The sequence below is a fragment of the Saccopteryx bilineata genome, chromosome 7 (genome assembly GCF_036850765.1).
Source record: "Saccopteryx bilineata isolate mSacBil1 chromosome 7, mSacBil1_pri_phased_curated, whole genome shotgun sequence".
NCBI classification, from domain to species: domain Eukaryota; kingdom Metazoa; phylum Chordata; class Mammalia; order Chiroptera; family Emballonuridae; genus Saccopteryx; species Saccopteryx bilineata.
In genome coordinates this window covers 69,424,960-69,452,798 of record NC_089496.1, presented here as the reverse complement: position 1 = coordinate 69,452,798, position 27,839 = coordinate 69,424,960, and the positions used below count along the sequence as shown (strand labels likewise).

Genomic DNA, 27,839 nt, shown 5'->3' with positions numbered 1-27,839 from the left:
CAGGGATGTGTAACTCCTGTGAGTTTACAGGATTTTTTCTCTCCCAGATCAGTGTGGAAAACACAGGATGGGAGACAGTTCAACATTTTGAAATTGATTTTTTACATTGAGTGGAAAGGTCCTTGTTTTTAGTTGACACATCATTTAGTCTAAATCTCTTATCCATGTATCCACCCATGCCATATCTATTGATCTCTCATCCATCTCCCTTCATGTATCCATCTCTCAGTCTTCATCTGTCCGCCCACTGCTTCATGCCAGTCCCTGCTTCTGAATTCACAGTGCAGCTGCACTACTGTCATTAGATTGCTGCTGTCCTAGTTTTAAGAGATTGCTCACAGGTGGTCCCGGTGCTGTTTTCCTAACCCCTCCTGCAGAGCTAACTCCCCATTTCTCTCTCACTCCTGCTTTATATTCTAGACAAAACAAACTCTGCCTTTCTGAAGGAGCATCCCTGGCTTAGTTTCCCGGGGCTGCTGTAACAGAGCGCCACAAACATGTTGTAGAACAATGGGAATTCACTGTCTCTGTTCCAGAGGTCAGAAGTTCAAGGTCAAGGTGTCAGCTGTGCTCGCTCTGGGACTCTAGGGAAGGATCACTTCTATGGCTCTCTCCTGGCTTCCAGTCAGCAATCTTGGACTCTCCTTGTAGACATGTAACCCCAGTCTCTGCCTTCATGTTCACATGGCTGTGTGTGTGTATCTGTGTGTCCAAATTTCATCCCCCCCTTTTTTTAAGTGAGAGGAGGGGAGATAGACAGATACCCACATGTGCCTCGACTGGGATCTACCCGGCAGCCCCCATCTGAGGCCAGTGCTTAAATCAACCAAGCTAACCTCAGTGCCCAGGGATGACACTCTGACAAATCGAGCCACTGGCTATGAGAGGGGAAGAGGGGAGAAGGGGGAGTAGGAAGGGGAGAGAAACAGATGGTCGCTTCTCATGGATGCCCTGACTGGGGATTGAACCTGGACGTCCGCATGCTGGGCCAAGACTCTATCCACTGAGCCAACCAGCCAGGGCCTAAATTTCCTCTTTATATAAAGACAGTCACATTGAATTAGGGGTTTACCCTAATAAACTTAACCTTAACTTGATCATCTGCAAAGATATTGTTTCCAAATAAGATCACATTCTGAAGTATTGGGGCTGTCTTTTGGAGGGCACAACTCACCTCATAACAACCCCCCTTTATGACACTTTATCCATGCTGTTCCCACCATTTGCAATGTCCCTCATGCATTTCTGCCTAGTGACCATTTTTCCTTCCTTCTTTCCCTCTCAATTGTCATCACTCCCCACACTGAGCTCCCCACCTCTGGGCAATAATTCTCTCTGGGTACTCACTGGAGTAGGTCCTGTACTGTTATTTGTTTGAGGATCTTAGTTGACTTTAAATTCCCCCCTTTTTTTGCTCTTAGAAGATTGATACTCAGGTATTTGAAAAATTATTGCTAGGCAAGCTTAGAAAGGCATATACCTCACCTTTTTGGCCCTGGGTTTTAAGTTTTGCTAGGGCAGTAATTGTGTCTTACTCTTGATTTTTCATCTCCCTTCATCCAGCTCTGAGCATAGAGCCCAAGGGCTGTTAGCCAGGCCAGGAATTTGGAGATTAGGAGCACAGTGAGAGCTCAGACTAGAGTTTGCATCTGCTGCTGTCACCACAGTGTCTGTCTTTGCAAAGTGCTGACACTTTGTGACCATCACAGCACATATCTGTACTCTTAAACTGGGTCAGCTAGACCGAGGCACTTGTATGGTCCAAAATGGATGCATCCTTTCTGTGCGTCTGTGTGTGTATGTATGTATTTTTGTCAAATTCAAGAAGACCCCAAGAAAGGTTAAGAACTGTTGCTCTATCTGTATCATGGTGGGGCCTTATCCTCTGCCTTCTTTTCCATTTCTCCTCTTCATCATTTTCAGTATCTTCATCATCATCACTAATCCTCGGGATTCGGAACCAGAGAAGCAACTCATAGGTTTATAGTGTTTTTAGGGCTATAAATTTAGAATGTGTCAACTCTCTGATCCTATTAGCCATGCCCTGTTCTAAGATAATCTGCTTAAAATTGATACCACCCAAGGATTTGGACTTTATTGATTTCATTTCCTGTCAGATTCTGGCCTTTGCTTTTTTGCTCATTGGATCCTAAACACTGTGGCCATGACCTTGAGGAAAACCAGGCACTGTGGCATTGCAGATGACTTGAGGACTGGTTCTGGAAGGACCTGTCGTCAAGTCCCGAGTAGGAGGCATTGATGTTAAGATAACAGTCTTTTTCTTCTTCTTCTTCTTTTTTTTTTTACCTCACAGAGTTATTTTTTTTAATGTTTTTAGAAGAAGAAATTCTTTGCAAATGCCAAGATCCTAGAGTAGAACCTCAAAATAGCGTGGTGTATTGTTATACAGACACACGCACAGGCGTGCATGTGAGTCATGTCACATGGTTTCTACTCAGGAAATCCTGGTCTATCAGGTGGGACACAGGTAGAGCTCTGGGATGTGCTTCCTGGTTGGGTGTCCATGTGGCAGGGGGTGAAGTGCATGGGAGCTGGAATGAGACAGCCTGGGTCCATCCTGCCCCTGCCGCTGTGAACAGGGCAGCCTGGCGTGAGTCATGAACCTTTCTGCCCCTACGTTGCCTTGTTCACAAACCAGGGACCATCACAGCTCTCACGTCACAGGAATGCGTGAAGGTTAGATGGGGAAGTCCATCACACTGCTCAGCTCATTGTCTGAACATGTGTAGATGCTTGCAGATGTTAGGGTTTTTTTTTTAAGAAATTATCTTATTGATAGGTGAAAGGAATGAAAAGTTTCACTGTAGTATATATATTTAAAGTAGTTCTAGGTAACAGGAGAAGAACAATCTCAGAAATTCACAATTAACTGCCAAGTTACGTACACAAACAGTGAGACTTGAGCTGGTTATTGAAGGGTTAATGGGAATTGGAAGGGGACACTCAGTGAGGAGATAAACATTTAGGACAGCAGAATCCTGTGGAAGAGAGGACAGAAGCTAAAAAGTATAAGGTGTGGTCAGTGGAGAGTTTATCTGACCCAGAGACTGAACAGGGAGGAGTGGGGGACAGGCCAGGAGGGCCGCCTGTGGGATTCATGAAAAGGACTTTCATGTTGCTGGTGGCTTCTGAACAGGGGGGATTGGCGATTGTGATGCTTTAGTGATGTAATTTGACAGAGGTGTCTCAGACAGGCTAACCTAGGGACTGGAATCAGAGGAATATGTTACAAAGTCCCAAAACAGTGGTCCTAAAATTGAAGCATAAACCAATATTTGTTCATTATCAAATGTGTTTTATGTGTCAGGTACTGACCTGATTTTTTTTTTAATCACAACAGCAGCAGTGAAATAGGTAATGATATATCCATTTTACAGAATTGAAAATTGAGGCTCTGGGTAGTTAAGTGATTTATTTAAGGTTTTAAAGTCACTCACAGCTGGTAAGTGGTACAGCCAGGATTTGAAAGCCCCATCAATCTGTTTCCAGACCTTCTGCCAAGCTTTGCTCAGGTGTGGGGATCTGGTAAAGGGCTGTGTGCACGAGATACTGCAGGGCAAGTACTGAGACCTGATGTTTGGTTAAGGGGAATTGGGGAGACACTAGCAAGAAATGAGGGTGAGTCCAAGAGTTTGTACCTGGATACAATAAGACTGGTAGTGATTTGAAAGAATTGTCCTGTCCACAAGGGAAGTTGCTTGGGACGGGCTTATAGAAATGTTGAGTTTGTGGTTTGGTGCAAAATAACAGAAATGCCAAGTAGCCAGTTGACATTAGGAGAATAAAAATAAAATTCATGGCTGGAGGTGGACAGTAATGGCGGAGTGAGTATACAGGGAGATGTAGAGAGAGGAGAAGGTGACGAGATTGGCACTTCCCACATTTCATGAACATATGAATCACCTGAAGAATCTGTTAAAACGCAGGTTTTGATTCAGTAGGTTCGGGGTGGTGCCCAAGAATTTTCATTTCTAGCGAGCTCTCAGGTGATGCTGCTATTGCCGACCTGAGAACCACACTGAGTAGTCAGGGATGAGAGGACACAAAAGCCATAGGTGCAGGTGGAGGAAGAGAGGCCAACAGGAAGAGAGGGAGCAGAAAGGTGGAAAGATGGCGGCACAGTACTGTAGGTATTGTGGAGAATGTGAGGTGGACCAGATGCCACACTCTGAAACGACCAGGGTGAAGAGAGTTATGGGGTGACCACTGATGAACTTCAGGAGGGCAGTGTCTGTGGAGGGAATCAAAATCGGATTTGGGGAAGTTAAGCATTAGTGATATATGAGATAGTGGAGGTTACAGTTGGAATTGAATTGTGAAAAATGTTGGTACCTGAAGGAACTAAGGACATGGAGAGATAGCAGATGGTTTGGTCAAGTAGAGGACATTCCATCGTTTACTAGGTGTGTGACAGGGAATGTGGCAGCTGTGGGTTTGGTACCTGCACACATACCCAAAGATAGAAGTGGCCATTTACAGGTTTTTGTAGAGAGGGGAATAGAACAGGACTGATGGGAGATGCCGGAGAGATAGGAAATAATTGAAGAAGGATATTGGAGTAGGATTGAGGGCACCAGTTAAGGAAACAAAGAAAACACATTTTTCTCTAATATAGAAAGAAAGAAAAATAATCGGGCTCTGGTCAAGATGGTGCGGTGAGTTCATGCTTTAGTGCACTGCCTCTGTTCAAACAGCAATGACAGAAAAACATAAGAACACATAGCTGGGCCTAAAAACAAGATAAATAACCCAATGGACCAGAAATAGCACAAACAGAAGGTTGCTAAGCAGAGGTCCATTCATTCTCATGCTGGGCTCCTAGTCTGGAGGTGAAAAGTAAGGGCAGGAATTTAGCCCTTTGCAGAACTATATGTGCTCTGGACATTTTTATTCATAGAACTTGCTTGAATTGCTTATTAAAATGCAGTTGTTGATTCATTGGGATCTGAGTGTCTCCATTTCTGCCAAACTCCTAGCTGCGCTGCTCCACATGCCTACATTTTGACTAAGAAGCCTCTAGAGTAGATGTTAGCAAACTGTGGCCCGTGGACCAAGGGCCACGTCTGGCTTCGGCCTGTTTTTATAAAGTTTTATTGAAACACATTCATTTGTTTATATATTGCCTATGGCTGCTTTCATACTGCAACGGCAGAATTTAGTAGCAGCAACAGAAACGATATAATTTGTAAATTCTTTAATACTGACTATCTGGTCCTTTACAAGAAAAGTTTGCCAACTACTGCTGTAAGAAACTCTTCTACATTCACATAGACTTGTATAACAACATTTATTGCAATCTTTTTGAAAATAATGATAAAATGGAAATAACTGTCAGTTGGTAGACCAGGCAAGTAATTTATAGTATTTTCACAGAGCAGACTACATCAGTTAGGATGAATGGATGACAGCTACATCTATTAACATGGCTTACTACAGAAAACATTTCTTGTTTTACAGTTTAAACTTAGGCAAAACAATACTATAATTTGCTTATAGATACATGCCTATGTAGAAAAATTATTAAAAGAAGCCCGGAAATGGATAATTGTCTATTTCAGGGCAGGGGTTACCTCCAGTGAGTGTCAAGAGCAGGAATAGGATTGTGAGTGGACTCATAGGTTCACAACCACAGTGTAATGTATCATTTATCTCAACAACTGGGAAAGAAGACATAAAAATCATCAATTATTAGTACTGGGTCTTGGGCACATAGTTTTGATATTTTCTACACTTTTTTGTATTCTAGACATTTCAAACATTTGAAAAGGGTGAAAATCAAGAAAGCAAAAATATGCTGACTATAAGGACAAGTGAAGTGCAGGGAGGGAAATGAAATAGAGAAAAAGGATTGTGTGAGGCTCTCTCTCCTCTCCGTTAAGCAAGAGGAAATGTTCCAGTGTTACATCCTTATGTGGTTACTTTTGAGAATGATAAACGAGTTTTACCATGTGACTAATTTATTCCATGGCTTATGGGATATTTTGATTCTAAGAGATCACGTCATCTGTGTCATGTAGAAGGAGTTTCACTTTCTCTGGGACTGATGCTTTTTTTTTTTTTTTTGTATTTTTCTGAAGCTGGAAACGGGGAGAGACAGTCAGACAGACTCCCGCATGCGCCCGACCGGGATCCACCCGGCACGCCCACCAGGGGCGACGCTCTGCCCACCAGGGGGCGATGCTCTGCCCCTCCGGTGCGTCGCTCTGCCGTGACCAGAGCCACTCTAGCGCCTGGGGCAGAGGCCAAGGAGCCATCCCCAGCGCCCGGGCCATCTTTGCTCCAATGGAGCCTTGGCTGCGGGAGGGGAAGAGAGAGACAGAGAGGAAGGAGGGGGGTGGGGGTGGAGAAGCAAATGGGCGCTTCTCCTGTGTGCCCTGGCCGGGAATCGAACCCGGGTCCCCTGCACGCCAGGCCGACGCTCTACCGCTGAGCCAACCGGCCAGGGCCGGGACTGATGCTTTTAAGTGCAGGCTGGCTTATTGTGGGGAGTCTGATGCCAGGTGTGAATCCCCCATCACCTCCTCCTCCTTTTGAGTGTGAGCCTTGGAATTCCCATCAGGGAAGAGTCACAGAGCCTTCAGGATCCTTCAGGGACCAACCTTTTGCTTTTGTCTGAGAATCTCAGTGTTCCATGACCTTTGATCTCACCTGGGCCTGGATGCCCTCCCACTTTGACTTCCCCTGGGCAGGGTTCCATGAGCTAAACCACATTTGGGCCTCAGGCCCCTCCATCTGAGCATCTGCATGCAGCCAGAACCAGACTAGATGCACGGGCCAGGGGAATATCATCATTTATTTTCCCAGCGATATTGAGGCAACTTTATAGGAAGAGGTGCTGTGTAATGAAGTTGGTTGTCCCAGTTCAGTACTCTTGGCCATGAAGTATACAAGAGGGAGATTTCAGTTCTAAATTCATTTTTAATATCCTCTAGAACCCTTTGTAGCATGCTATAATAGGGCTGTGAGGATACTTGGGGTCAGATCATGCCCCATGAAATAAGAGCTATATTAAAAAATCCTGCCAGCCGACCCTTGACAACTTTGGATCAGGTGTCTTATATGTGTCAAGGAATGTGGAAGGCACAGCCAGCTGGTGAAGGAACACTTTTCCCCCAACAGCAGCATTGTAAGTGGTTTCCGGCATGTTTTCTTTAATTTATTTTTTTCTTCTTTTCCAAGTGAGAGGAGGGGAGATAGAGAGACAGACTCCTACATGTGCCCTGACTGGGATCCTCCCAGCCACCCCCATCTGGGGCTGATGCTCTGCCCATCTGTGGTCATGCTCACAATGGAGCTATTTTTAGTGCCTGAGACAGAGGCTCCATGGAGCCATCCTCAGTGCCTGAGGCCGATGTGCTCAAACCAGTCAAGCCATGGCTGTGGGAGGGGAAGAGAGAGAAAGAGAGAGAAAGGGAGGGGAGGGGTAGAGAAGCTGATGGTTGCTTCTGTGTGCTCTGACTGGCAATCAAACCCAGGACATCCACATAGTGGATGACATTCTACTATTGAGCCAACCTGCCAGGGCCCCAGTGCGTTTTCTTGTTGTAACTAAATCAAGTGGTCACCACTTTGCCTAGCTGACTGTTACTGGGAAGAAATGTGGTGGAACATTGCCAGGACTCCTGGCTTTTCAGGGGATGCTAGAATGGGGCTATTTTAAATGTGAAATTGTTTTAAGTTTTAAATCAGTGGTAGTCAACCTGGTTCCTACCGCCCACTAGTGGGTGTTCCAGCTTTCATGTTGGGCAGTATCGGAGCAACCAAAGTATAAATAAAAAGATAGACTTAACTATAGTAAGTTGTTTTATAAAGATTTATTCTGCCAAACTTAGCGAAAATCCGACATAAAGTACTTGGCAAGTAATTATTATTATATGCTTTAACTTGCTGTAACTCTGCTTTATAAATTTTACAAAGTTACTTCCCTACTTTATAAATCGCCATTACTGTGGAACAGGTGGGCAGTTAGAAAATTTTGCTACTAACAGAGCTACAAAAGTGGGCAGTAGATAAAAACTGGTTGACAACATTTAGTTGGCAACTAAGTAAAAATTTTGAAAAAAAATTTTTTCTGAAAAATGGCACAAGCTAAAACCATACACGGGCTATAGGTTAAGTTTGCAACCTCAGAACACCAGAGGGAAAGGTCTGAGTTTTAGGCAAGCCAGTTTGTGGCTAGCAAGCCTAGGCATTTGTGTCTGCCCCACCTGGGTCAGTTCTACTTGCCTTCTGTTGAATCTGATGGCAGGAGAAGAAAGAACTTTATTGAGAAAGCAATGGCCACACCAGTGGGCCAAAGTGCAGAGCAAAACAACCATAGTTATGTCCAAGGACCACTAGGAATCCTTGGTGACCTTTCCATGACCTTGGAGAAGCACCACACAAAGCAAAAGATGTGTGTTGATGCAGAACTTTCTTCACCATAATACATTCTTTCTGTCCCTTCTTGTTCACATAGTGCCCCAGGGAGGGTGCTGAGGAGAGAGTACCTCTGAGCACCATACCTGACTTCCCTGGAGTTTCTCAAATGTGCCACCCTGTTGCTACAGGTGTGAATATATCCTGAATAATTACTCTTCTCTCCAAACCCATTGTTCTCTCTCTTTCGTGAGGTTTATTTTTCATCCTTCCTAAGCTGAACCCCCAGGAGTAACATGATAATGAAGGAGTTGCCCTGACTGGTTGGCTCAGTGGTAGGGCATCAGTCTGGCATGTGGATGTTCTGAGTTGGGTTCAATTTCCAGTAAGGGCACACAGGAGAAGCGCCCATCTGCTTCTCAACTCTTCCACCTCTCCCTTTTCTCTATCTCTCTCTTCCCTTCCCAAAGCCAAGGCTCCACTGGAGCAAGTTGGCCCCGGGTTCTGAGGATGGCACCATGGCCTCGCCATGGCGCTAAAATGGCTCCAGTCACAATGGAGCAAAGGCCCCAGATGGGCAGAGCATCGCCCCCTAGTGGGCTTGCCGGGTGGATCCCAGACAGGGCACATGCGGGAGTCTATCTCTGCCTCCCTGCTCCTCATTTAAGAAAAGTACAAAAGAAAGAAAGAAAGAAAGAAAGAAAGAAAGAAAGAAAGAAAGAAAGAAAGAAAGAAAGAGAAAGAAAGAGGGAGGGGGGAGGGAGGGAGGGAAGGAAGGGAAGGAAAAGAAAAGAAAAGAAAAGAAAAGAAAAGAAAAGAAAAGAAAAGAAAAGAAAAGGAAAGAAGAGGAAAATGAAAGAGTCTATGTCTAAATAAGGTTTGGAATTTCTTACTTGGAAGGTCCCAATACATGCAAAGTGGAGTTGTGAGAGTGGTGGGCGTGGCAGGCTACCCAGGGTGGGACAGGAAACAGCCTGGGGAGGGCTGGATTGGCCTGCGGCCATAGGAGGGAGTGCGGGCACAGGATGCTTGCCTCCCCAGCTAGGGAAGCTGTAAGTGAGGATAAAAGAACTCTAGTCCGAAACTCTAGTCCATCCAGCTGAGAACTGGACTTAAAGCCCTGCTTCCCCTGGAGAGCGTCCCCACCACTGCTGCCTTGACCTCCCTTTCAGCCTTTCTTTCCTGTATATTGATTTTCAACAAATGGAAGTGATATTGCAAAGTTGTTAATTATAAAGACTTGGGGGTTACGAAGAGCTTGATTCAATATCAGACTCTGCCACAAAGTGAACTTGAGTGTTGTTGTTTTTAAAATATTTTGGAGCCTTAGTGTTTCACATGGGAAATGGGGTTAATAATATCAACATTTTAAAGATATTGGGGGACACTGACTTAACTGTAGGCAGTGATCTTTGGCTCCAGAGTGATTGGGATGATGCGTCTGATGATAGGATTGTCTTGTCTGGGCATTGCTTGGGGCAGGCTCCCTTCTTCAGCCTACGTCTGCCTGCAGCATTTCACCTCTTCTTACCCCTTTGGGAAAGGTGGGGAGTCTGAGGCCAGAATGCCCCTGACCGGGGTAGGGTGCAGAGCAAGCTCCCCGTATTCGACATCTGTCCTGTTTACCTCTCCTGCTCTCTCTCTCTCTCCCTGGACAAGGATCTGAATTGCTTTGTGCCTTTGCTTCCCTGTGATCAAGCCACCCGTGACCTCAGTGCCAGGGCTCCGGTGTATTTCAGCCCACTCCCGGGTATAGAGTGTTTTTCTCATAGCCATTGCTATGTAAGTGCTCAGCATTACTGTGAGGAGGAACTTTGGGATGACAGACGAATATATTTGAAAAGGAAATGTTGGAAAATAATCCAATAGAGAGCTCCATTTGGTATTGGGCCTTTTATCAAGGCCATAACCTAAACCACTTTATGGAGTTAGGTAATAAAATTATCATGTCAGATAACAAAAGGAAGAAGCAGGGACAGAAAGGGAGGCCTTGAGACTCCTGAGCCTGATGTGTGTGGGCAGAAGATTCAGGGAAGTTTTCGCTGGCAGGTGCTGGAAAGCTGATGGCTCTAAACAACCAAGACCAGGTTTCAGGGGTGCGCTGGGTGAAACTTGGACAGGTGGGGGTCAGGAAAACAGGAGGGCTGGGAAGGCTAGACCCCTCTCTGTAGCGCAGCCATAGGAGCTGGTCCTTCTTTGGCCGCAGCGAATTTTAAAGGACTTGCTCTTGAAGACTTAAACCACTTTCGGTGCAGTGGAGTTGGCTTCAGAACCTCTTATCTAACCCGTAGGGGTGTTCAGCACCCCTTCTCCCCTTGCCTGTTTTCACAGCTCCCCTTCCTTTCCCAAAATGATCCCACAGTCTCTGGCTTGTTTCTCAGGAAACTTATACCTAGACAGTCCCTGAAGACCAGGCTCTGTTCTGAATTACAGAAGGCTTACAAGTAACTTAGTGCTGGATGAGTTTGGGGGAGGCTGTTGACAGATGGAGGAGTAAGTTAGACACGGGGTCTGTGGGCCACAGTGGGCGAGGTCTTCTTTAGAGGTGTGTCTGTTTCTCTTTGGCCCTCCCGCCACCATCTGTGCCTTTGTTGGTCAGTGGCCGTGGTGGTCCTGGTCTCTCCTGCCCTCCCCCCAGCACATGCCTTTTCCTCTCTGCTCTGGGCTATTCTGAGGAGGGGAACGGAGGGTTTTGGAGCACTGCCTCTTATGCTCTCAGGCTTCAGCATTAGAATCTTGGAGAGGCTCCACCTGGGAAAGAGTTCCAGAGAAAACAAACTTCAGAACTCGGCTCATGTGGGAAAAGGCTGTGTTCACGGAGGCAGCTTCAGGGCCCTTGGCAGAGGCTAGGACGGGCTTGGCCCTGCTTTTCGTGGATCTGACCTAGAGTTCCAGGGCCCACGGGTGCTGTGTGACCCCCAAAAGAGATTTCCCTCTAAAGCTGTAATGATGTTTTTCTTAGGAGTTGTGGTCCTCGGGTCCCAGTGAACCAACAGCTTTTGTTGTTCTGACCCTTCATGTCCTAAGACAAGGAAGATTTTAGGTGCCGAATACCCTGTCTCGTCTTCTCCTCTCTCACCCTTGTACAGTTGTTTTCCTCTTAGAGATTGGTTGAATTTCTTCTGTGGGAGAGAAGGTGCCAGAAAGAGGGACCTGCAGAATTGTCACCCAAGTCATAGGGGTCACCCTTCCGGAGCTGGGAATCACTCAGAATAGCAGTGATGGGTACAAGGTCAGGGTGCTCTGGCTCAGGAAGGGGCGCGGGGGCAAGCACGCTAGGGAAGGGGTCTGACAGAGTCCTCGCTGATAACAAGCTTTCTCCTCTGACTCCCTTGTGCAGCTCTTTAATACCGCTGTGCCATGCTCAGAGGACATTGTGTCTAGATTTTATGCCTCAAATACACCAGGTGCCCCTACAGGTAAAGCAATGTGAGTGCAGGAGCTGGGAACAACTGGACTTTTGTTTCTGGCATTGTGAGCTTAAGAAATACTTACTTCCCTGTGTTGTTGCACTTGGGGCTCAATACTGACCATTAATTCCCCCATGTCTGCCTCTTCTGCCAGGGGTCTTTTCAAACATAGACAATCATGGGATATTAAACTTGAAGGACAATAGAGATCATCTAGTCCCATCAACTCACTATATATATGAGGAACCTGAGGTCCAGAGTGGGGAAGTGTCTTACCCAAGGTCACATGGTGAGTTACCTCCTTTGACTTTTGAATGCAGAACAGACCCCTCCCCTGACCAGTGTTGATTCTTAAGATCTTAAGGCCCTGTTAAGGCTCCATATACCCCAGAGGACTGGAGTATGACTGGGTGCCCCGTGTGGGATTAGTACTAACATCCCTTAGGTTAGAGGAGTCTTCCAGGGGAGAACACTTCAGAGGGGTGTGTGAGAGGCAAGAGAGGGACCATGGGTGGAGAGAAAAAGTGCTCACAGGCCTTCTAGGCAGGGTGCCCAGGCCCAGGAGAGCCCTTTGCCCCAGTCAGCATGGAAGTTGCCACAGAAACATCACATCTTGAAACTGACCCTCCCTCTAAACATGAAGTCATAGTTGAGGGAGGTTCCCTCTGACTTCACAAATCTGACCCTGCTCCCTGCAGAGGGAGGACTCCCAACATCCAAGATGAGGAGGAGAGGAAAGTCACAGTGCAACCAGTTCAGTCGCTCCCCACCCTGTTCCCAACCCCAGCTGCCCGTGATGCTGTCCCCATGCCCGCACATAGCCTCTCTGAAATGGGGCACTTAGCTTGTCTGCACACATCCACGCAAACAAACACACTCATTACAGACATTTTACCAACGTTATTTTGCCCTGATGTTGACTGAAAAACCTCCTTTTGGAGACGCAGCCAGGAACACCCGCATCTCTGAACACCCCCACTCAGTTCATGGAGTGTGAACAGAAAGGAGCTGAGCTGTCATGGACGTCCTTGCTTGAGACTGCCCATGGCTGGCAGCCCCTGGTGCTCCTCCTCCAGCCCAGTCCCATCCCCTGTAAGTCCTGAAATGAGGCGAAGGCTGAGAGATTAGCTCTCACTTCCTAACCCTTCCACTGACCGAGTGAAGTGAGGTGGAAAAGTCGACAAGGAAGAGAAGGTAGACTTGAAGTCCAGAGTTCCCCCCGCCCCAGTGTGGTCCGAGGTGGTCTGTATAACTCCAGTTTGTAGGGTTAGAAATGGCCCTCCAGAATGTAAGTTCTGAGAAAGCATTCTTGGCTCACCCCATAGTCCTCTGGTTACCCTAACAGTTACGCCCATTCCCACCTGCCCATCAGCTCATCACCAGGCTCCTCCCACTGAGGCGAGGCCACTCCCACTCTGCTGACCAGCCAAAGCCAAGCCCCCAAGTGTTTTGCTCACTTTCCTTCTTTGATTCAGTGGAGGCTGCAGCAAAATGGAGTGTTTCCAATTTCTCTGACCATGCTTGGTTTTAAGTTAATTTCCTCCTACCCTTTTGCTGACAGTTTGTTTAGCTATTTCCAGTATATCTGTATCCGTATCTCCCCCCCTTTCACGCTCCCTGTTTCCCCTCCTAGTTTTGATCTTCTTTGGGGGTTTTGGTTTTTGCTTTATTTTGCTTTTTTCTGTTTTTCTGTTTTTTGTTTTTGTTTTTGTTTTTTATAGGTTTCAGAGAAATTATGTTGAATCCAATAAGCCTTCCTGGACACTCCAAGCCTCTTAACCATGGCCTCTATGTTGAGGATGTCAATGTTTATTTCAGCAAAGGACGTCATGGCTTTTAAAAACTCCTTTTAAGCCTCCCTGTTGTGATGTCACCTGGGTAGGCTGGGCCCTCAGAGGTTGGAAGCTCTAGGCGTTGTTCTCTTTGGATCCGGGGATGCTAAGTAGAAACTGCGTGAGCCACCGGTGCCCACACCCATTAACACCACCACGACCGGGTCCCCCTCCACCGCTGCCAGGGCTGCCCTTTCCCTCCAGTCACCACTGTGCTCCTTCTTATCTGGCCTCCGGGGCTGCTCCTGCCACCATCTTTAGAGCCAATAAAGAGAATTAAAACCCGTGCACCAGGAACCATCTTTTAAACGTGCTAGCCACTCTCTTGCTTTACAAAAACAACCCAGCCACCACGAGAAAGCCTGCTGAAGTCCAGCCATGCTCCGGCCTCACGTGCCCTGCTTGGAAGCGTGGGGTCTCCCTGGCTCACCTCTTGGTCACCTCGTCGCCCGCGGCCTCCATGGGGAAGAGCGTCTAATCAGAGGAGGAGCCGGCGCGGTGAGAGGAGGGGAGCCAGGCCCTGCTGGCACCAGTTAGGTCTCAGAGGAAACAATGGAAACCAGTCATTTTCTATACTTATTTTTGGTGGAGAAACAGTACATTTTCTTTTTTGGACACAGTTTCCCCCTACTACTTCTCTCTGGAACAGCTCACAGTGAGTGTGGTATTAGAAAACTCCCTGGAGAGGAGGATTTCTCTGGGACTCCTCCTTGGCCCCTAGATCTGCAGTGTGACCCACTTTGGCTGTAGGAGATCTTGCCCGTGAATTGGCCATCCTACTAGGACCACAAGGGACCAGGGGACACAGGGACCAAGGCCCTTCCTGGTAGTCTGTGATCCTGGGATTGGTTCTCTTCTCCACTTTCACTTGTTCTTGACTCTGAGAACTTTCAGAACCCAATGGAATCACCATGTCAAGGCCAAGAGGAACTGAAGGGGAAGAGAAGTAAAAATTGGCCTCTTCCAGCCCCTCTCATGGCACCAGTGGAAGTGTCATCCTGTTCTCTGGTCAATATGTGTGTTTGCTTTGCTTGCTTTGACTCATGCCTTTCTCTGTGGCCACCCTCTCCCAAAGAGGGGGGTTGTTCCCCCCATTTTCAACTTGACCCACTGAGGAGAGGGAAGGGATGAGTGTCCTCTGCTTTGACAAGAAAGGCACAGCTGTAGAGCCGGAACCTCTCCCAGGTTGGCTGCCACATTGGCTGAGTGGACTTTGGGGTGCACCCAGCTGCTCCTGCCCACAGTGCCTCCATTGTGGATGTCAGCACAAGCTGCCCCTCGATGGCTGAGATCCTGGAGCAGGGCCTGCCCTGGAGCTGTTAGGGCAAAATGGTGGTGGTTTTAACCCACTGTTTTGAGTCGCAATGCATAACACTGGGAAACAGATTCTCTGCCTTTGGAAACTCACCCAGAAGTTAAGATTCCCACTTAGTGTTTTATGTCCTGGGTCCTGTGGATGGTGGCTCTGCACACCAGGTTCCCAGCCTGATTCTGCAGATGCTCTCATGGGGTTTAAAACCACAAAACTCTCAAAGTTCTTGCCCGGTGTCTGGGGAGGCCTCCCAGGCACCTGAGTGTCCCAAGTGTCACATGGGATTCTGTTCTCTCCGGGGCCTTGAGGTGTGTGCCTGTCCAGCCCCTCCCGGCTCCCGCCGTCCCGCCCCCACGGCTTCCCGTCAGGCTGTTCCCACTGTGTCCTGCCAGCCCTGTGGGCCAGGGCCTTCTCCCAAGTGTGGCTTTAAGGAGTAAGCCTGAGGGTGAAGTTTTTTAATTATTGTAATCATTACCTCATTTCCAGCCTCCCAGGCTCCATCCATCCCAGCATCTTTTATTCTGTCATTCTCTTCACCTTGTGCTATGACAATGGGGCGTTGTGTTTCCACAGAGACTTATAGGAGTGTTCAGTGTATAGTTTCTTAATAAACACTTTATTTTCTAATGAAATGACTGAATCAGACCTCTTATTTGGCAATTTTGCAAAGAATATTAAAGATACAGAATTCTAAGCTACCCACATCTTCTCCCCCATTTTACTGTTAATTTCTTAAAGACGTTTCTTAGCCCAAGTCCTGTTTGCAGAGGTGTTTACAATCCGTTCCAATGGTTGTTTTCATTGAGACCCCTTCAGATAGCTCGTTCCACTCAGAGACGTGTTTCTTCATCTTACTGAGAAGGAGTCAGAGGCACAGAGAGGTTGACCATTCACCCGGGGTCACCGAGCACAAGAGGCGGAAGTGAGATTCACACCTGTCTCCCCCAGACACCATTCAGGCGACTGAGTCTCTTGCCTCTGTGGTGGCTGGGGGCCTGTTGTGTTGTCCAAGCAGCCCGGCTTATGGAGTCCTTTCTTCAGAGCAGATGTGTAGAGGGGTTGGAGAGTGAGGTTGAGGGATCCTTTATCTTGGATGCACCAGCAAGCCAATGGGATGGGCGATATGCTGTTTCTTTCCTGTGGGTCTTGGGGATGGGACTTTGCCCAGAGGAAGAGGGGGTAAAGGCTTTTACAGGCCAGGCTGCTTATCATTTATAGAGACACCCCATGCACATGCACATGCGCACACATACACACAGACCAGACTCGGGGGACCAGACTCTCGTGGTGGTCTCCTGTAGGCTGCCAGAAGAATGCTAACTGGGCTTGTCTGGTGCTCCTGGTCCCCGGGCCATGTCACAGCTAGGAAGGGTGAATGGCCTCTGTAAGTTATACTATCTTCCTTTTAGGAGGCAGGGACTGCTCCTAGACGTGGGAGATCTGGAGCAAGAGTGGAGGTCAGGGCCTGGGGACGGGCTCCTGCCTGGACTCAGACCCCTCACCAGGTCCCAGCAGGCTTTGAGCTCGCTTGCTTAGGAAGTCAAGGTGAGACAGTCAAGAAAGGTAGGTAAGCTCAAGGTAGATGCTGAGCAGGGAACTGCCCAGGTTAGTTTGGTTCTTTTCTCCTCACCTCCTTACTTCATCTCCTGGTTAAGTCTAGTGTGGTTGAGCCCCTCCCCCCGAATGGAGGCCCCTTTCCTCTAGAGTGACCTGGGGAGGGGGTTGCCCAGCTCTGACTTCTCCTGTTCTCAGTAGTCCCAGGTTTGGAACAGGGATGTCCCAAGGATGGGGACTATCCCTGGGACCATTGGGCTGCATGGGTTCAAGGGAACATTTTGTTATTAACACAGAGAGACTTAAGCTGTTTTGTTCCTGGGTTAGAGCCGGCTGATGCACGGGGGGAGAGGTGACGACCAGACACAGTCCCCGAGGAGGTGGGAGGGAACACACCGGGTCAGGAGGAGGGCCGGGCTCAGCCGTGTGGAGGGACAGGCTTCCTGATGTAGCAGGAGGGAAGAGGGAAAGAGGGGGGTAGAGGTTTGAAGGTAAAGAAGTGGGGGGGTTCTTGTCTGGTGGCTTCTATTTTGCCTATGAAGTAGAAGGCAGCGCCCTATGCCGCCAGTGAGAAGCAGAGTTGAGAGGGTCTGAATTAGCAGCAGGAGAGACGATGCAGATGGCCAGGAAGCCTGGAGAAGTTGCTGGAAAGAACGAGGAGCGGCTGAGACTGGAGAGCAGTGGTCAGTGTGTAGGACTCTTCCATGTTTTCCTGCTGGGGCCTGCTGTCCCACGGCATTCACCCCACTGTTAGGGGCTCCAGGACAGTCAGAGTTGGCCCAGGGCCGACCTGGAGTGCTGAACTCAGCCCAGAAAGGTGGCAGCTTCGTGCGAGGAGGCGCAGGACCAGAAAGGCCGGCAGCTTCCTGACCTGGGTTTGCAGTCTCACCCACAGGGTTTCACAGTGGCTTTACTGGACTTCATCTCACATATAGACAACAGAGGTTCACAACTGGCACAGGCCCTGACCCCGAGGTTCTTGCCGTGTGCTCTCTGAGTCTTCATTCTGGAGGGAGGAGCTGAGGGGTGCTGGTCTAAGGCCTGTTCCTGAAGCTGGGAGACTGGGGGACTGTGCCCTTGGGAAGGGGCAGGCCAGTGGTGAACTCAGGTGCATCGCCTTTACAGGGCACAGTCCGGGGAGGACCTGATTCTTCTGTGAGGGTCATACACCCAGACCCTAGAGCTGGCTGCCGTGCTGCAAGCATGGCTCCCTGTGGAGCATCAGAAATAACCTTGGTGTCGAACTTACGAAGCACTTACTCAGAGCCAGGTGTGTTTTCCCCACGAGGATGCTGAGGCTCAGAGAGTCAGCACCCAGCCCAGGTGTTCACACCTGTGCCCGCTGACTGGCACTGACACCAGCCCTCCCTGGCCTGACAGGGGAGTGCTCTTGGCTTTTCTGTCATCCTGAGAGATCCCCACCCGCATTCCTGAGATAAAGTCTTTCAGGGGCTGTGAGGCTAGAAGCCATGTCTGCACTCCTTCTGCAGCCACCTGAACGGGGTGACTTAAAAGACTTCCCAGAGGAGACCGTCCGTACTATTCTTTCTTCTCCCTTTCTAGGGACCCTGGGGGCCTGGAAGTGTGGTTGGTCTTAGGTCTAAGACGAATCACCGGGTTTGCCGTGGGTGAGGTTCCCAGACAGTGGTGGCACCTTCAGTGTTGAGGGTGACTTGTTGGAAGAGACACACCTGATTCTCGGGATGACAGGTGAGGCTGCGGTCTGGGCGGTGTGAGCAGCTGCTGCCAGGAAAGGAGGCCCTCCACCCCTCACCCCCCGTTTGAACTTTTTTCACCCCACCTCAGAGGCCTCCCGGTGTGTCTAAGCTCAGCCATGTGCTTCTCACCCATGGCAAGAACAGATGCTAAGCATGTTTAATTTGGAAGTCAGGAAGCTGGCCTCTGGGCTCCCTCATCTGTTCCTTCTTGTGTGGGGATACCTTTCTGGGGCCAAGCAGCCACACCATCGCCACCTCCCAGGCAAAGGTGTGACCTCAGCCCTGTTCTGGGCCACAGCACCCCCCTGACTCAGCCTGGTTCCTGAAGGTCAAGCCCGGGCGCAGGTGGAGCAGAAGCAGCTCGGAGACAGGAGTGAGAAGCAATGGAGGCTGTGGCGTTAGGGACACATGCAGCACAGGGCCAGGCAGACCCAGGCAGGGCAGCTTATTGTTCTATTGCTTCCTGCATGACACCAGACTTGGATTAGGCAAAGAGCTTTGTCCCTTCAGGCTTACTATCTGAGCTCACACATGGCTGCCAGGGTGACCGAAGGTTCAGCAAAGTGAAGGAGGGGCAGCCCTGGCTGCCCTGAGGTTCCTCAGGAGGACAGAGGGAGAACTCTTCCGGGTTACAGTAGCCAGTAACAGGGCAGCCAGGGGGACAAGGTGATGGGGAGCCTGGTTTGCATCCCATTGCCCAGCCCCCGCCCTCCGGCCCGCCCATCAGGCTCGGCCCACCCACCGCATTCCCACACTGATGAATGCTGGGATGTGGGCGGAGCTGCCTGCAGCCTCCAGTTCCCTTGCGTAGCTCTGATTCAGCATCTGCCTTTAGAAGTCTCACCACCCCTGCACTTCCCACCTCCCGAGAAAACAGCCTAGGTCTGAAGTGTAGTCCCAGAGCTAAATAAGTCCCCTTCATTCCGACTTGAACACAAAAGTGAGTTGAAGGAGACATGCTTGCAAGAGATGGGGTCCTTTGTCTGTTTTGGGATAATTCAGACATTCCATAAGGGTTCTGAGGCCCATTTGGGTAGGATTTAATCCCAAGTCCTCCTCCTCGATGGGTAATACTCTCCTAAAGTGACCCCCTGACCCCCTTGCTCAGGGGGATGAAGTCTAAGGCCTCTCTGCATTTTGTCCCTTTCCCATCAGGACACTCTCTGCTTGTGTCATGAAATATCTGGGTGTGTACCTGAGAGGGTAGGTCTTCCTCACCCCCCTGACTTTCAGGTGCATGTGAATACCTTGCTGAACACTGTGTCTGCTGTAGGGGTGGGGGTGGGGAGAGCTGGGGACAGTGAGGGAGCTGCTGGGACAAGGCTTTGACTGGGGCGTGCTGGCTCCCATGCGGCAGGAGGATCTCTGAGAAGCAGAGGATACTGATAGCTCAGCTCAGAACCTGTGTCAAAGGCCTTCAGCCCAAGGCATGACAAGCTAAGTGCAGGTCCTATTTGGAAAGGAAAATGGAACTACTTGAGGTAGAGAGGAAAGACAAAATCTCCAGGTTCCCAGAGAACAGCCAGAGCTGTTGAGAAATCCTGGCTGAGGGCTCTGGTGAAACTTAAGCATAGAAAACAGGAGATGCCTGAGCTTCCTCCACAGTACCAGAGACGGTCCTGGTGTCTCAGGGTCACGGTGCCTTTCCACGACCCTGTGCGAACAGGAGCTGCGCAAGGCCTCTCTGCTGCAGATGAGCCTGACTTTGATTTGGCTGAGCGTGGAGAGAGGGGCTTGTGGCATGAGACAAGAAAAATGGAGCTGGCTGACCTGAGATACAAGGACACTGAGCCAGTCGCCCCTTAGCCCTACCCAAGAGCAGTGTTAAGAGGTGGCTGAGAATTTGGAAAGAGGGGATCAGAACACCCCATTCAACTGTGGAGAGGCTTTGAGGACAAAGGAGTGAGGCTGCCCACAGGTATGAGATGCAGGGTGGTGGTCCCTGACTTGTGGCTTTATCAGAGTTTGAGGGACAGAGTGTCATGTCAGCTTAGAAAACCCCACCACGCCTGCCTTTGGTAAGGACACCAAAGACCCAGTGGTCGATGACAACCAGCTTGTCTTGTGGCTCTCCTTCCTCTCAGTCCCTGCCACTCCTGTGCTGTTGCCATGGCAGCAAAATGAAGCCTGGCTTTGCCTTTGGGGGCCTCACTGAAGTGACTCCCCTATTTTTCTTTAAAAGACACGGTCTCCATTTTCTTATCCCAAGTTCATTCTGCAGTGAGAAGGGCAAGGACCGATTCCCGGTAGAGTGACTGCATCGCTGTCAAATGGGCCCTGGTGATACTTCTTTTATGGAGCGCTGAAATGCCACCGGCTTTCATACTCGGAAGCTCATGCTGGCATTGTTCTTTTAGTCCTTGTGTTGTTTTAGAATTGCATCACAATGTTCTTTACTCTGCAGCAGCCCCTGACCAAACATCATGTAGTCTTGACCCCCAAATGGACTTCTTGGGGAAAGAAAGGGTGCAGGGTTGGGGGCAGGGCTCACGGATGCTGTTAGAGGAATGGTGTCTGTGGGTGGTCTGTGACATGTTTCTCAGTTGTGTAGGCCTAGGGAAATAACACTTCACACAGCCGGGTTCTTGAGGATGTCGGGAACACATGACATGGAGAGTCCTTGACATTGAAGCTGACAGTGATAGACTCCATGACACAGGAGACTGACCCCTGGACCTACAAAGGCTCTGTTACTTCTAGTCTTTCTGAGCACTGGCCAGACAAGCAGTCTCCAGATCTGTCTTCCTGCTGCCAAAGTCAAGAAGAACGAGCCCTAAAGTCTCTGTGTGGGGCCCTCCTACAGTCATAGGGAGACAGAATATTCCAGAATATGGGCTAGCTGCTAACTAAGTTCAGCCATTGTCTTACATGCACATCAAAGTGTCAGCATTCCTTTGATGTTAATTCCGAGAGAAACTCATACAACAAAGAGAGAACAAATCTCAAAGCCATTTTTGTCATGAGCGTTAGTCTCTGAAAGCTCAGCCTGGCAGAGAGGACACAGCCAGGGTCTGTGACTCTCTCTGGTGGCTCCCACCTGAGGGCCACAGCTGTGGACCGAAGCCTTTTACTTCAGAGAGGGCAGAGGCAGAGCCGACCAGTGAGAACTGAGTCCGTAAGGAACAGAGGCGCCACCACCAACAGAGAACGTATTCTGAGAGTATCCTTCCTGGGAGAGTTTAAATTCTTAGTCCATGTTTGAATGGCTCATGGAACCGTTTGGTCGTTACGGCTGTCAATTTGACATTTCTTCCATAACAGGCAGTTGCTGCCTAGTACCTTTAACACCAAATGGCCAATCTGGTCGCACATTTTTAGGAAGATGTTTTTGGGTCAACCACTTGACCAACTACTGTCTCACATGAATAAATAAGTTTTCTGGCCAAAGAAAGCTTCGATTTCTGCAATACGGTTCTCTCTTAATTTGAAATCCCTGACTTGAGAAACCTCTTCCTCTCCCCCTAGTTTCTATATAAATGCTGTTTTGGGGATCAAGAGTCCTTGGCCGGTGCAATGCTCCCTTTTAGTCTCCTGAGGTGCTGAGTCCATCAAATAACTTTGGAGACTGTTGTGCGGTGTAGCGTTCTCTTGTAGATTCATCATGCCTGTAAGAATATTCAGTGCTCTGAGAAGTCCTGCTTTAAATCTTTGTATCCTACCACTTTCCAAATCCAATTGAATATAGAATGCTTTTTGTTTAACACCTGTTAGTAGACTGTCGCACACACTTTAGGAAACTCTGGGTTACAGTGGGGTGAGAAGCTTCTTAAAGAAGAACTAAGTGGGGTATGTTTTAACCAACCACCAACCTTCTGATATCAAGATAAACAACACATGCCCGCACCTCTTCCCAGTCATAGGCTCAGTCCCCACTCCTGCCCCCTGCTGAGCACAGAGGCAGAAATGATCTGGGAGCTGCTGGGTAGGTATAGGAAACCTTCACTGGGATATCACAGAGGAAAGTGGTAAGTCGTTTCACATAGAGCCTAATCCCAGCTACCCAGTGATAATACAGAAATGAAGACCTGGAACCCAATGTCACCACCACCTCCAACAAAATGATGTGGGTAAGTTACCTTTCCTTGTTCTGTATTTGTCTCTGAGCTTAGGTAAAAGACCCTGCCTTGACAGGTGCTCCAAGTACCATGTCCCCATGAGTCACTATTGGTTCTTGAGCCCGGCTCTCTCTGCTTAGTTCTTGGTGTATCGACCGGGAAGAATGACTTCTGCCCCTCCCCCATCCACCCTCCACCTGCCCAATGCTGGGAGGCTTGAAAGCAAGGGAAGGGGTAAGACGGAGAGAGAACTACCTTTCGGGTGAGGGCTGGTGGATGTCTGTGAATATGGAGGATTCAGGTGCTCGGGGGTTAATGGACCCTCTCTGTCACAGTTGGACAGGGCCAAGTGGGAGTTCTCGGTGAGATTTTCTGACTTTGATCTCAAGAAGGCAGCTCTGCCTAACAAATAGTCTGAAATGCCAAAGAATGAATGTTAAAGCTTGAGGGGTTGTTCTCCTGGGAGTTGCCCAGGCCAGTTAGGGAGGGAGAGGAGGAGGCAGAAAGGGACACAGCAGAGTCCTTCACATAAAGATTCTGATTCGGTTTTGTGATATTTAAGAAAAAAAGAAAACTGAATTATTTATAGCACAGAAGACGGCAGCAGGCTGTGAAGACGTGGCCTGGCTTCAGACGACAGTTCGCTTTCTATTATTTAGCTGCCCCATCCTCGAACTCGTAAAACTTTCCTATTGGTGACATGCCTATTGACTTTTCCTGGAGTTACCTATTATTATTATTACTATTGTCATTATTTTAATTAAAGCAATGCCTGTCCTTTGATATGGGAGTTGGGGGGAGGCAGTTTCTAGAAATGATGGTTGCAAGAAGCAGGAGTGACCTCTTTCTCACAAGGTCTTCAGCATGTCCTTCAGGAGCTCTTCCAATCCCATCAGCTTCCAGCCTGTGCCTGTCACACAGGAGTCAGGGGACCCCCACTCCAGCGTGGCTGGGAAGTGTCTTGGTCTTGGCCTGGCCTCCAGTTGGCTGTGTTCAGCTGGGAAGGGGATACTATTTCTCAGTTGTTGCATCTTAAAAAAAAATGGAGGTAAATTCTGTGTTCCTTTTCTGGGTGTGATGGGTGTATGAACGATACCATGTGTCCAAAACACTTCTGTACCTGGGTAGTCAGGGTGGGGTGGGGGAAAGAGCATCTATATTATATGAGTGGGAAGAAAATGGAGGTAAAGAAATTAAAAAGGAAAAATAAGAAGTGATGGAAGTTTGGGTAGTCAAGCTAGAAGGAATGGGGTCTTTCCATCTGTCCATTTTGGTCAGTGATATTGCTGAGATGTTTTTAAAAAAAAATACTTCTAGTTAATAATCATGTCCTGATGCTGTAGCATGGCTAATTAAAGTTCAGTGATAATCTCACAATTGGAGTTCACTTTTAAACTACAAGCTTTAGATGCTCTATGTCCCCTTTCCACAAATAATACATGCGTGCTCAGGTCACTCTCCCATTAATTGTTTCTGCACACCCTTGATACTCTCAGAGATGCAAAGAAATGGAGGCAGTTTGGGGAACATTTGGGGTGTTCAGGTGAAACTAATCAAAACGCAAATCAGATTATCAGTAAACCTCAAAATAAGCAACGTGGTATCTAGAATGTATTTCTTTCATTGCTTATATTAATACTTTTGCTTTTTCTCCAGACTTGATTTGTGCTTTTTTCCACCTCAAAGAACCTGGAGAACATTTTGCAGTTAAAATGTCACAGTGACACTCATGTTCTGAAACTCTGAAATGTACTTATTTTTATACTCAGCATCTCACCTACCTCTCAGAAAGGTCTTCCAAATATTTTCCTCCACTCCCTACCTTTAGTGGTGTAGACACGTGATGAACACTGTTGCTCTAGAGTCTTTCCTCAACTTTCTGGTCTTGGGACCCCTTTCACTCTGAAAAATTATGAGGACCTCAAATAGCTTTTATTTTATGTGGATTTTATCCATCTAGTGTAATTGAAATGAAATCTGAGAAACATAGGAGAATACAAGCAGACACACACATTTTATTGTGCTATTATTATTATTTTTATTGAGAGGAAGAGAGGCAGAGAGACAGACTCCCGCATGCACCCCCACTGGGATCGACCTGGCAAGCCCCCTATTGGGTGATGCTCTGCTCATCTGGGGCCATTTCTCTATTGCTTGGTGGCCGAGCTATTTTTAGTACCTGAAGTGGAGGCCACTGAGCCATCCTTAGCACCAGGGCCAACTCGCTCAAACCAATCGAAGCATGGCTAAAGGAGGGGAAGAGAGAAAGAGAGAGAGAAGGAGGAAAGGGAAGGGTGAAGAAACAGATGATCACTTCTCCTGTGTGCCCTGACTGTGATCGGACCTGGGACATCCACATGTTGGGCTGACGCTCTACCACCGAGCCAACCAGCCAGGACTTGATTGCGCCATTACAGCAACGATGTCATCATATGTGAGGAAGCCCCTGGAAAAACTCCATGTGTGCTTGTAAGAGAGTGAGAGTGACAGGTGCACAAACAATGTTAGTAGTCGTCGGGAATGATTTTGATCTACGACAGTGTCAGGGACTCCAGAGGTGTTTGTTTAGAACTCGTTTTTAGACCTGCCACTCTACAGGACACTGAGGCATAAGTAGATTCTGAGATCAAGTCTGCGTCCTCTAGGTGCCTGTGACTGGCACCAGTCATGCCCTTTGCTCCAAGTTTAGGGCTCCCTCAGAACCCCATTTCTTCATGCAAACATCATCGAGTGCATCACGAGTGCTGACCCAAACCCAGCTGGATGTAACCGTGGATGCTCCGTTGCTAGGAGCATGGGAAACATACAAGGAGGGATATTATGAAGAAAACAGAGGCAAGTGCTTGCCTGCTCTGGAGAAGGAAAGTGGCTTGCAGTAGCAGTAAACATTACTGGCTGATTGAAGAGACTCAGCCTGAACAGGGTTTGCAAAATCTTACTGGGATGAAAGGCAGAAGGATAAAGAGAACTTAGATCAGCATCTTCTAGCCTTCCAGGTTAGGAGTCCCATCGCGTGCATCAGTCACATTTGAGATTGTCTGGGGAGCCTGTGGGGCTTAGCAGTCTTCAACTATAGGAGTTCCATAGGAGTGTCTATTTAAGTTTCAAGATGCTGGACTCTCCCTCAGTCTCCTAACCCCGGCAGCTCTGGTAAAGGAAGGTTAGACTATGACCTGCATAGCGTCTTAGGGAGTGTCCTCTGGTGAGCTGTGTGCGCAGGGCAGGAAAAGGGAGCTGTCTGATCATGGGGTCCTGGGTGCATGGCAGTGTTCTTGCCTCCTGTCTTTTTTATGTGCATGTCCCAGGTTTATTGTTTCTACCCCAGGGATCAAGAATGGCTCTCAGCTTGTACTGAAGAGCTCTTTGTTGCTAGTATTTCCCAGCCTTCACCAGGAAAATGAGGTATTTCAAGAATACCTCTGAGATTATGAACAGGTGGTTCCTGATTCACCCTTGTAACTGGGCATCTGCTCTGCGCTGTACACGGCCGCTAAGTGAAGCAGGTGTATTTCCTGCCCTCAGAAGTCTCATAATCTAGTGGTTCTCAGCTGGGGGTGACTTGTCTCCTAAGGGACGTGGTATGGAGGCATTTTTGATTGTCACAGCTGAGGGTAGATGCTACTGACAACCCTCACAACCAAGGGTTCTTTGGCCCAAAACATCAACAGTGCCAAGGTTGAGAAGCCCAGCCTAGTGGGATTATAGATTAGTGTCCCTTAATCTTCGGCAAGAGGGACTCCATACTTCTTCATACACAGAGTCCCCTGTGAGCTGCCAGGGTCCAAGAGCCATAGAAAGCGAGTACCCAGAGCTTGTACTCTACCTCCCCCCTAGATCATGTTTCAGGAATTGCCCAAACCAGAATTCCATAGCCATATAGCTCTTAGCCCACCTCCAGGACATGTGTAGGGCACATGTTTGCCTTCTCTCCTAAGGGTGGGCTGCACCACTGGGTGTGCTCTGCTAAGGCCAGGCATGGGCCAAGGGGCTGCTGTTTGGGGGCAGCAGAAAGTGTGAGTGTGGATGATTCAAGCTGGGTATGCATGAGGCTCTTTTGCTGTGGGATAGAGAAGGGAGCAGGCAGACGGCCAGCTCTCGGGCACGACACGTCCCAACTCACAATGCCAAGGAGCCAGAGATGTCTCAGTCCAGACCTGGCCCTTTGAGCTATTCTAAAAATATATTTAACAGGGCAGGAGGATAGGATGCATCTTATTTAACAGTTTGTTCGCTTGATTTTATAATTTTCAAGTCTTTGAACATCTGAGATGGGGCTTCTAATTATTCTCTTATCCAAGGTCTACAAATGTAAGGGGCAGGCCCGATGCGGACAAGTGAGTAATTATGAAGCAGTGTGATGAAATTCCGCATGAGGTAAGCATAGAGGAAGGACACTTGGTTATTAAATATAGTTTTAAGAACACGGAATTGTGACATCTGTTTGCAGCTGTAAAAATTAAAATGGCAGCTCAGGGAACCCTACAATCAGGATGATCAGTTGAGACTTCCAGTGTTCCATCATTTAGAGAGAAATCTATCTCTTGCAGCCTTGGGAAGCTTGATCCCATTGCCACACACTAAAAACCATGGTCTTCTGGCAACCTTAGGCCATGGGAGGTAGGCGTCTCTCCTGCTAGACTGTCTCCTCTCTGGGGCAGTGTTCATACAATGGCATGCCCTTGTCAGGTTGCCATGGAGACTGATCCTGAAGTCTACAAAATTGATTGGTCTTTATTGGGGATCTGCAGTATTTTTTTCTAGATGCTGTGACCAACAGAGAGAGAGACAGACAGAAGTATGGGCTGTAGCCTGCCCTCCCTCGTTCATGGGCTATTAGGAAAATACCTTTCTGTAATAGAGAGGTAAAGACCCTGAAAAAATTGAATGGGAAGGTTTTGTTTTCTTCTAATAACATTGTGTTGTTTTTTATTTTTGATTACAAAAGTAATTTATATTCGCAGTAGAGAATTTGTTGAAATACAGAAAAGCACAATAACACATAAATTACCTACCATCCTATCACCCAGAGACAGCACTGTGAACCTTGTAGCTTCTCGTCTTTTGAGCTCTCTTATGCACATATTTAATTATTTAACAGAATCGAATCATTCTATGAACATGTGTACCCACACTTTATATTGCTACTTCCTTTTTTATAAGATCATTTGCACATGGCATTTAATGAATCTCTTGCAACATAAACATTTTTGTGTAGACGATATATTCACATGGTTCAGAAAATGCACACAACCTACATCTTGTACACGAATACTTCTAGCAGCAGTTTTTGAAATAGCCAAAAAGTAGAAACAACTCAAACATACGTCAGCTGGATGGATAAACAATCCATGGTACACAAGTACAATAGAAGACAACTCAACAATAAAAAGCAGTGAAGTAGAGCATCTACCCAGCATTTGGATGTCCCGAGTTTGATTCCTGATCAGGGCACCCAGGAGAAGTGACCATCTGTTTCTCCACCCCTTCCCAACACTCTTCTCTCTCTCTCTCTCTCTCTCTCTCTCTCTCTCTCTCTCTCTCTCCCCCTCTCCCCTCTCTCACAGCCATGGCTGAATTGA

The 27,839-nt window shown here is 48.1% G+C and overlaps 1 protein-coding gene across 4 annotated transcripts in view; it reads left to right on the top strand.

The window, feature by feature from the left end:
• NTRK3 (neurotrophic receptor tyrosine kinase 3) overlaps nt 1-27,839 on the top strand; it is a 344,195-nt gene that overhangs the window by 235,329 nt on the left and 81,027 nt on the right. Inside the window, exons 14-15 of one of the 4 annotated variants that reach the window (XM_066239553.1) lie at nt 11,944-12,078; nt 13,511-15,516. The exons of 2 other annotated variants lie outside the window; for them this stretch is intronic. In XM_066239553.1, coding sequence (XP_066095650.1) covers nt 11,944-12,078; nt 13,511-13,629 — 254 coding nt within the window. In that variant the 3' untranslated portion in view covers nt 13,630-15,516. Of the gene's footprint in view, nt 1-11,943; nt 12,079-13,510; nt 15,517-27,839 lie in introns of those variants that run through there. One more of the 4 variants, XM_066239554.1, reaches the window with a different exon arrangement.